Source organism: Camelina sativa, chromosome 6, assembly GCF_000633955.1.
Source record: "Camelina sativa cultivar DH55 chromosome 6, Cs, whole genome shotgun sequence".
Classification (NCBI taxonomy): domain Eukaryota; kingdom Viridiplantae; phylum Streptophyta; class Magnoliopsida; order Brassicales; family Brassicaceae; genus Camelina; species Camelina sativa.
Genome location: NC_025690.1, coordinates 8,054,674 through 8,064,642, shown reverse-complemented (window position 1 = coordinate 8,064,642; position 9,969 = coordinate 8,054,674). Strand labels below are relative to the sequence as shown.

At 40.2% G+C, this 9,969-nt stretch overlaps 2 protein-coding genes across 2 annotated transcripts in view; both read left to right on the top strand.

Annotated features, from left to right (window-relative positions):
- The window catches only part of LOC104790644, an 8,378-nt gene extending 4,462 nt beyond the window's left edge, over positions 1-3,916 (top strand). Inside the window, exons 7-15 of the mRNA XM_010516424.2 lie at positions 1-1,001; positions 1,148-1,289; positions 1,382-1,538; positions 1,618-1,781; positions 1,895-1,977; positions 2,290-2,389; positions 3,171-3,232; positions 3,387-3,546; positions 3,639-3,916. The exon at positions 1-1,001 is cut by the window's left edge and continues 25 nt beyond it. Coding sequence (XP_010514726.1) covers positions 1-1,001; positions 1,148-1,289; positions 1,382-1,538; positions 1,618-1,781; positions 1,895-1,977; positions 2,290-2,389; positions 3,171-3,232; positions 3,387-3,546; positions 3,639-3,812 — 2,043 coding nt within the window. The 3' untranslated portion in view covers positions 3,813-3,916. The remainder of the gene's footprint in view (positions 1,002-1,147; positions 1,290-1,381; positions 1,539-1,617; positions 1,782-1,894; positions 1,978-2,289; positions 2,390-3,170; positions 3,233-3,386; positions 3,547-3,638) is intronic.
- LOC104790642 (indole-3-acetaldehyde oxidase-like) lies at positions 4,328-9,701 on the top strand. The gene is given in 10 exon segments (XM_010516422.2): positions 4,328-4,500; positions 4,589-6,414; positions 6,487-6,696; positions 6,789-7,007; positions 7,101-8,057; positions 8,759-8,854; positions 8,939-8,954; positions 8,957-9,036; positions 9,113-9,302; positions 9,386-9,701. Coding segments are annotated over 10 exon segments (3,957 nt in total). The 5' UTR covers positions 4,328-4,367; the 3' UTR covers positions 9,616-9,701.

Below are 9,969 nucleotides of genomic sequence, written 5' to 3'. Positions count from 1 at the left end.
GATGTTGGACTCCTTGATTCACAAAATTCATTAGTGGGACCTCCAAAAAATTATTTATCAGCTCTACGTTTCTCTGTTGCCTCTGCTGGGAGTTGTAATCAGAGTCTTGTTCAGCATAGTGATTCTGGTTATATAGACAATAAAATTGTGAGGAAAGGTGAGAAGGCTGATACTAATCTTCAGTGGATGAAAATTGAGCCAGTAGAGTCAACTGAAGTATGTGAGCATGATAAATTTAGAGGCCCTCTTTCTATTGAGTCATGGCCCCTTGGCGGATTACCTAGAAATCCGTTTTGTGTTGATAAGAAGTCTGCGGATGATTACAGAGAAGATCCAGGAAATCTAACAGGAGCTAGGATGGAACAGAGACATTTAATGAGCACTGATGTAAGCAAACTATTTTTAAACAACAGTTCCATCAGAGGCAGCTGTTCAAGACACGAAAGAGAACATGATTTGCTGGAAAGCGGCATCTCATCAAAATTACATTTGTTGAAAGACACAAAGGTAAACTATCCTTACAAGGTTCTCAGTATGAATCCTTTACTGAGATGTGATTTTCTGAGCAAGCACGGAAACACAAACAGAAGGGACCAGGGGAAATCATTTCCTTGGTTTGATTTTTCTGCGGTGGATGACCCTTCAAAAACATGTATTGCCAGGATACCTGTAGGATTCCCTATTGATTTTCACAAGGAATCTCATGGTTCTAAGACTGATAGAGAGTGTCATCACCATGCCAACCAAGAATGTGGCACAGATAAGTTTCAGGTTGACGATCCTAAAGTTTCTTGCAGTCAGTTATCTTCGGGTTTAAAAGGCTGCACTGAAGAAAAAAAACCAAATGCATTTGGTGGAGGTAGATGGGAGGGTATGCTTTGTAGATCAAATAACCCTGAAACTAGTGCATTTAGTGATTCCAGACAGGATTCTTCTGGTACATTTGAATTGCCACTTGATTTTGTTATACACAAATGTCTACTTCAGGAAATATATCTTCAGTATCCTTCTTGACACTTTCATTTGCTATACACATATATATTTAGGCTTATAATTTAACATCTGGCTGGCATTTCCTTTCTAGGGATGTTTTTCTCATGATAACATGTCATCTTTCATATATCACTTTTTCCTTAACAGACAAAAGATATAACTTTGTAAGTAAGCTAGCTATCAAGTTGCTCGAAGAAGGATTTGGCTTGCAAGAACATCTGCTAGCTCTACGTAGGTATCATTTTATGGAACTAGCAGATTGGGCAGATGTATTTGTAGTGTCCCTTTGGCATCATGTAAGTCTGCTATTAATCTATTTTCTTGTGATGAGTTTTTTGAACATCTCTAGATGATGCTTATATCTATTTTCTCTCGTTTGGATTCCCAGAAATGGCTTGTTACGGAGCCAGATAAGAAAATTGCCGAAATCCAAGGGTTTCTAGAATCATCTATCCAACGATCATCATGTGAACGAGACACTTGTAAAGACAGGTTATATTTGTACAAAGGACAAGACACACTTCATCTCCCGCCATCAACCATTGGTATTGTCTTGCACTTAGCAAATTAATACTACTGTGTGTGGTGCTTTAAAATCTTTTACTGTAGTGTGAAAATTTTCAGGAGTACGATCCTTTGATTTCCTACGGTTGGGTTATCGAGTTGACTGGCCAATCAGTATAATTTTAACATGCGATGCGCTGAAAGCGTATGCTGATGTATTTGGGTTTCTGGTTCAAGTGAAATTAGCAGCCTATGCCGTAACTGATGTCTGGTGTTCACTGAAGGTAAAGGCTCGACTTTGTTGATTCACTCCTTGTTACCCTTAAATCTTTGCTGCAATTTTTTATATTCTTCGTGGAATATGTTATTTGGCACAATGACTTCACTGTCTTTTTAGGATGTGAGACATATGATGCATGCGAATAAAGAGAAGATATTGAAGCAAGAACTCCGGTGGTTAAACATATTGATGAAACTAAGGTAAATTTAAAGTTAAGGTTTCACACTTTCATAATGTTCTAGTGACTCATTGAGCTATGTATTAGGCAATGCGACTGCATAATTAGGTATGGTGATCATAATTCTTCTGGCCTGACCTTTTATAAGAGTAACAAAAAGCAGTGAAAATTTTCAATCCATGCAATATATGTGAAAATGCTACATATCTTTTGACAAACCTTCGTATTTTTTCTTCATAACTGTCTTAATACACAATGTATCATTCAGAATTTCAGATCATGGAGTCTCTATGTTCTCTTGGGTATCTTTGACGTCTTTTCTTCTATGTGTCAGGCATCAGGTCAACCATTTTGTAACAGCACTACAGCAATATGTACATTCGGAATTGTATCACGTATCATGGTCCAAGTTCCTTCATTCCCTGAAGCATAAGGTCTGGGCACACCTTACACTCTACGATTTATTTGTCCAAATGTAAATATGCCTCTGTGATGGCCTACCGAAATATCAAGTTACCTAAAAGTAGGATTCTTTTTATAATTGTTGAATATGAGCGCCTCAAGCGAACTTCTGCCACTCTAGCTTATTGGTACTGGTTTGAAGTAAATGGCTTAGCTACTATGAAACTTAAGTGCATAGTGTATAGTTTTATTGCGATTCCAGTGGTGGTTTTATCTTTATTTGGTTTGCGGCATAAGAATAACACATCCCACCACCTCTGGTTTTGTCAGGTGAAGGATATGATGGATCTTGAATCTGTGCATATGGCTTATCTAAGAGAAGCTCTGCGCATGTAAGTCTTCTTTTCTCAGCTTCAGAAGCCATAAGTCATTTGCAAAGCAAAGTTTTGACCTTTTTGTGGCTCTGTAGCTAGACTGACCTGATGTAGTTATTCCATTTTGGGGATACACCATTTAATCTAACAGCCTGTTATCAAACACTTGCAGATGTTTCCTATCTGACGAAACACGAGTAATATCTAACATCATAGAGAACATCTTGCAATGCGCAGTGGACTTCAGGTCTTGTCTTCCCAGAGGCATGCAGAGTACAGGTCGAGTCCCAAACGATTCATGGACAAAAACGGTGGGCATAAACACATCTCAGGTAAAAAAAGAAGAAGATAAAGAGTGTACATATGAAATCCTCATTTCTTCAGTTTGTTGCAAGAGCTGAGCTTTATATTCACATTAAAACAGGTGATGATGGTTNAGGTGAAGGATATGATGGATCTTGAATCTGTGCATATGGCTTATCTAAGCGAAGCTCTGCGCATGTAAGTCTTCTTTTCTAAGCTTCAGAAGCCATAAGTCATTTGCAAAGAAAAGTTTTTACCTTTTTGTGGTTCTGTAGCTAGACTGACCTTATGTAGTTATTCCATTTTGGGGATACACCATTTAATCTAACAGCCTGTTATCAAACACTTGCAGATGTTTCCTATCTGACGAAACACGAGTAATATCTAACATCATAGAGAACATCTTGCAATGCGCAGTGGACTTCAGGTCTTGTCTTCCCAGAGGCATGCAGAGTACAGGTCGAGTCCCAAACGATTCATGGACAAAAACGGTGGGCATAAACACATCTCAGGTAAAAAAAGAAGAAGATAAAGAGTGTACATATGAAATCCTCATTTCTTCAGTTTGTTGCAAGAGCTGAGCTTTATATTCACATTAAAACAGGTGATGATGGTTAAGCAAAATTTTGACAAAGAGTTGAAGGAGCTGCATAAGTGTCACCTGAGATCACCAAAACATGGGAAATCTGGGCTATCTCGCTTTTGGGACTGCCTCAATTTCAACCTTTATTATTCAGATATCCTTCATGACTCTAACATCTTCGCTCTTGTTCCTTAATACTGCATTATTTGACACTCTTGTGTGTTGTGTATTTTTTGTATAATATATATTTTTAATTCGAATACAGTTTCCACACAAATAATTGAGCTTATCTTATAAATCTTTTTCTTGTCACTCTCATAGTAGAAACTAGAAAGTATCTTCTTCTATGAATGACAACTTTTTTTTGTAACAACTATCCATTTTGTGATAAAGACATCTTTATTGTGATAAAGACATCTTTATTGTGATAAAGACATCTTTATTGTGATAAAGACATCTGTATTGTATTTTTTATTATAATTTTCTGTAGGCAGATGAGAGGTCGGTCTTTAGACTTTAGACTTTTACCATTTAGAGACATAAAGAAGTGTACACATAATAGTATTAGCCTATTAGGTAGACAAGTCTCGATTTAGTGGTGAAAGCGATGTCCACACTGCCTTGAAATATTTGTCCTTTTTATGTATGTGGCCGATATGTATGTGGCCGAGGAATTTTCCGAATACACTTACGTAGGATAAGTGATTACAGAGACAGAGAAAGAAAGAAAGAGAGAGAAGAAGAGAGAGAATGAGCTTGGTTTTCGCCATTAATGGGCAAAGGTTCGACCTTGAGCTCTCCTCCGTTGATCCTTCAACAACTTTGTTGGAGTTCCTTCGTTATCAGACTCCTTTCAAGAGTGTTAAACTCAGCTGCGGCGAAGGTGATTACTTTATATTCTCTTTTCTTCTTTAATTTTTCACTGTGGTGTTCTTTGTCTCATATTGTGTTATTGTTGTTGTCTGGTTCAGGAGGATGTGGTGCTTGTGTTGTTCTTATTTCCAAGTACGATCCTGTTCTAGAACAAGTAGAAGATTTCACTGTCAGCTCTTGTCTCACCCTTCTCTGCAGTATAAACCACTGCAGCATTACGACTTGAGAAGGACTTGGGAACAGCAGAGACGGTTTCCACCCGGTTCACAAGCGATTATCCGGTTTCCACGCCTCTCAGTGTGGTTTCTGCACACCAGGGATGTCTGTTTCTCTCTTCTCTGCACTCTTAGACGCTGACAAGTCTCATTCTTCCGAGCTTACGGCTGTCGAAGCAGAGAAGGCTGTCTCTGGAAACTTATGTCGGTGCACTGGCTACCGTCCGATTGTTGATGCTTGCAAGAGCTTTGCTTCGGATGTTGACATTGAGGATCTTGGACTCAACTCTTTCTGTAGGAAAGGGGATAAGGTTTCTATTAAGAGTTTACCTCGATTTGATATTGAGAAGCGTGTCTGTACATTTCCAGAGTTCCTCAAGGATGAGATTAAGTCTATGAATTCAGGGATGTACCGATGGTGCAGTCCAGCGAATGTTGAGGAACTCCAGAGCGTATTAGTAGGTTACAAGGCTAATGGTAATGGAGTTTCAATGAAATTGGTTGCTGGTAACACAAGTATGGGATACTATAAGGATGAAAGAGAGCAGAGTTATGACAAATACATAGATATAACTCGAATCCCGCAGCTGAAAGAGATAAGAGAAAAACAGAATGGGGTTGAGATAGGATCAGTGGTATCAATTTCTAAAGTTATTGCTGCTTTGAAGGAGATAAGGGTCTCACCGGGAGTGGAGAAGATGTTTGGAAAACTTGCTACTCATATGGAAAAGATTGCGGCGAGATTTATTAGGAACTTAGGTAGCATTGGGGGAAACCTTGTCATGGCTCAGAGGAAACAGTTTCCTTCTGACATGGCCACCATACTTCTTGCAGCTGGTGCATTTGTTAACATAATGAGCTTGCCAAGAGGACTCGAAAACCTAACACTGGAAGAGTTTCTCCCAGGATCTCCTCTTGAGGCTCATGATCTGGTTGTGAGTATTGAAATTCCATTTTGGCATTCTGAAACAAACTCTGAATTGCTCTTTGAAACCTATCGAGCTGCACCTCGTCCAAATGGAAACGCTCTGGCTTACCTGAATGCTGCTTTCTTAGCTGAAGTGAAGGATACAACGGTAGTTAACTGTAGATTGGCTTTCGGGACCAAACACGCCATTAGGTGCAAGGAAATTGAAGAGTTCCTGTCTGGTAAAGTAATCACTGACAAAGTTCTGTATGAGGCTATCACCTTACTTGGCAATGTCGTGGTTCCTGAAGACGGTACAAGCAATCCTGCTTACAGGTCAAGCTTGGCGCCTGGCTTCCTTTTCGAGTTCCTTCACACCTTAATAACTCATCATACTACAGACAAACCTTCAAATGGTTATAACTTGGATCCACCAAAACCATTACCAATGTTGTCTTCTTCACAACATGTTCCTATAACCAATGAATATAATCCGGTTGGTCAACCTGTTACTAAAGCTGGAGCTTCCCTTCAGGCTTCTGGTGAGGCTATCTATGTGGATGATATACCATCTCCCACAAACTGCCTCTATGGAGCATTCATCTATAGCACAAAACCATTCGCACGGATAATAGGTATTCATTTCAAGGACAATTTGGTACCTCATGGAGTTGTTGCAGTCATTTCTTGCAAGGATGTTCCTAAAGGTGGGAAAAATGTGGGTATGAAGACTGGATTAGGCTCAGTTCGCCTATTCGCAGAGGATTTCACCATTAATGTAGGCGAATGCATCGCCCTTGTGGTAAGTCCAGTCCTGTTTTTCCATTAGTTCAGTTGCATAACCAGCAGTTTTAGCACCAGTTTGTTTTTACAGGTTGCAGATACGCAGAGACATGCGGATGCTGCAGCAAATCTTGCAGTTGTTGAATACGAAACAGAGGGTTTGGAACCACCAATCTTATCTATAGAAGACGCGGTCAAGAAATCTAGTATGTTCGACATTATCCCTATCTTTTACCCACAACAAGTTGGTGACACATCAAAAGGAATGGCTGCAGCTGATCATCGAATTCTCAGCTCGGAAGTATGTAACGTAGTTTTCTTCCAAAGTTTGAAGCTAAATCTTTTGATATGTATATATATATGTTAATCTTTATTACTTTTGATGTGAAACAGATACGTCTTGGGTCGCAATACTTCTTTTACATGGAGACGCAAACAGCTCTTGCAGTGCCAGATGAAGACAACTCAATTGTAGTATATAGTTCAAGTCAGACCCCTCAGTACGTACACACCTCTGTCGCTACTTGCCTAGGCATCCCTGAAAACAACGTCCGTGTCATAACCAGACGTGTCGGTGGAGGTTTTGGAGGAAAAGCTGTCATGTCAATGCCAGTAAGTTTTCACAAACTGTCCTCTTCTTCTTTTGTTTTCCTCACTTACTACAGGAAATGGACCAAGTATGTCGAAGCTTTTCCACTGTCTCAGGTTGCAACAGCTTGCGCGGTTGCTGCTAATAAACTGCAGCGTCCTGTGAGGACTTCTGTAAACCGCAAGACCGATATGATAATGACTGGTGGGAGGCATCCAATGAAGATAACGTTCAGTGTGGGATTCAAATCCACGGGGAAGATCACAGCCTTGGAGCTAGAAATACTAATTGATGCAGGGGCTACTTTAGGTTTTAGTACGTTAATGTCATCAAATATTATAGGGGCGCTAAAGAAGTACAACTGGGGCGCTTTATCTTTTGATATCAAACTTTGTAAAACAAATCTTCTAAGCAGAGCAATCATGAGAGCCCCTGGGGACGTGCAGGGTACATATATCGCTGAAGCCATCATCGAAAATGTAGCGTCTAGCCTCTCCTTGGAGGTTGATACAATAAGAAAGATTAATTTCCATACATATGAGAGCTTAGCCCTGTTCTACAAGGACAGTGCTGGTGAACCACATGAGTACACTTTGTCTTCGATGTGGGATAAGGTTGGCGTATCTTCAAACTATGATGAGCGGGTTTCAATGGTCAGAGAGTTCAACGACTCTAACATGTGGAGAAAACGAGGGATATCCCGGTTACCCATTATTTATGAGGTTTCCATGTTTGCAACTCCAGGGAGAGTAAGTGTTTTAAGCGATGGAACAATTGTTGTTGAGGTTGGTGGAATCGAGCTAGGACAAGGAATATGGACAAAGGTGAAGCAGATGACTAGTTATGCTCTCGGTATGCTACAATGCGATGGAACAGAAGATCTCTTGGAGAAGATAAGAGTTGTACAATCAGATACATTGAGCATGGTCCAAGGGAATTTCACAGGAAGTAGCACAACATCGGAAGGGAGCTGCGCAGCTGTTCGTCTCTGCTGCGAAACCTTAGTCAAAAGATTGAAACCTTTGATGGAGAGATCGGGTGGTCCAATCAGCTGGAACAAGTTGATCTCTCAGGTATTCTTCCTTGATTTGCTGCTTATTGTTGGTGCAACGAATTAAGGATTAAGCTTCTAGTTATATCCATACGCAGGCTTATGCTCAGTGNGAGAGCTTAGCCCTGTTCTACAAGGACAGTGCTGGTGAACCACATGAGTCCACTTTGTCTTCGATGTGGGATAAGGTTGGCGCATCTTCAAACTATGATGAGCGGGTTTCAATGGTCAGAGAGTTCAACGACTCTAACATGTGGACAAAACGAGGGATATCCCGATTACCCATTATTTATGAGGTTTCCATGTTTGCAACTCCAGGGAGAGTAAGTGTTTTAAGCGATGGAACAATTGTTGTTGAGGTTGGTGGAATCGAGCTAGGACAAGGAATATGGACAAAGGTGAAGCAGATGACTAGTTATGCTCTTGGTATGCTACAATGCGATGGAACTGAAGATCTCTTGGAGAAGATAAGAGTTGTACAATCAGATACATTGAGCATGGTCCAAGGGAATTTCACAGGAAGTAGCACAACATCGGAGGGGAGCTGCGCAGCTGTTCGTCTCTGCTGCGAAACCTTAGTCAAAAGATTGAAACCTTTGATGGAGAGATCGGGTGGTCCAATCAGCTGGAACAAGTTGATCTCTCAGGTATTCTTCCTTGATTTGCTGCTTATTGTTGGTGCAACGAATTAAGGATTAAGCTTCTAGTTATATCCATACGCAGGCTTATGCTCAGTCCGTGAACTTATCAGCTAGTGACTTGTATACTCCAGAAGAATTTCCCATGCGGTACCTTAACTATGGTGTTGCTGTCAGCGAGGTAAGCTTTGTTTTCCTTTCCCAAAAATCTTGAAATTTTGGATGAAGGATGAGTAACTCTGGTGTTTCATTGATGGTACTATAGGTTGAAGTAGACCTTGTGACGGACAAACTACGGTTCTACAGACAGATATCTTATATGACTGTGGAAAAAGCCTCAATCCCGCTGTCGATTTAGGACAGGTATTAATAAATAAAGAAAGCACACAAAGCAAATGAAAATTCTTTTGTAATGTGTTTCTGTCTGAATCTTCTTCAGATTGAAGGATCATTTGTGCAAGGACTTGGGTTTTTCATGCTTGAAGAGTACATAACAGATTCATCAGGACTGGTTTTGACAGACAGCACATGGACATACAAGATTCCGACCGTTGACACCATTCCTAGACGGTTCAACGTCGAACTACTAAACAGTGGATGCCATGAAAAACGCGTACTCTCTTCTAAAGGTCAGTCACTCGTTCCTTCACAAAAAAACATTTCAAAAACTTGCAATCAACATTTTCGATCATATCGTTTGTCTAAAGTGCAGCCTCGGGAGAGCCTCCGTTGCTACTGGCAGCCTCGGTGCACTGTGCCACCAGACAGGCCGTTAAAGAAGCACGCAAACAGCTATGCATGTGGAAAGGTGAGGATGGTTCCTCCAGTTCAATGTTTCAGTTGCCTGTTCCGGCTACAATGCCAGTTGTGAAGGAGCTATGCGGTCTAGATATCATTGAAAGCTATTTGGAGTGGAAATTATGCGCAAACTCAAAATTGTGAGCAATAACAAATTTATCTGTACTTGTTTACAACTATAGCATAGAGATTGACTTCTATCACTGTGTAGGAATATTTTCCTTTTGCTCTGTTTCCTTCTATCAAAATACTCAAAAGTCAAATCAAAATTATAAATTATAAATGATGTAGCAATTATGCTTGACAAATACAAAATTCTCTTCAAATGTTAAATTAAAGAACAGACATAACGAAGGAAAATTCTGAGGAATTGAGTAAAGGGGAAATGAGGATTGAACAAACTACCTGTGTAAGAGAAGAGAAGAGAAGAAAACAACAAGAAGCTGCCCCTAAGCCCGAATCAAATACAAGAGGTCTACGGAAGCTACCATCAATCCC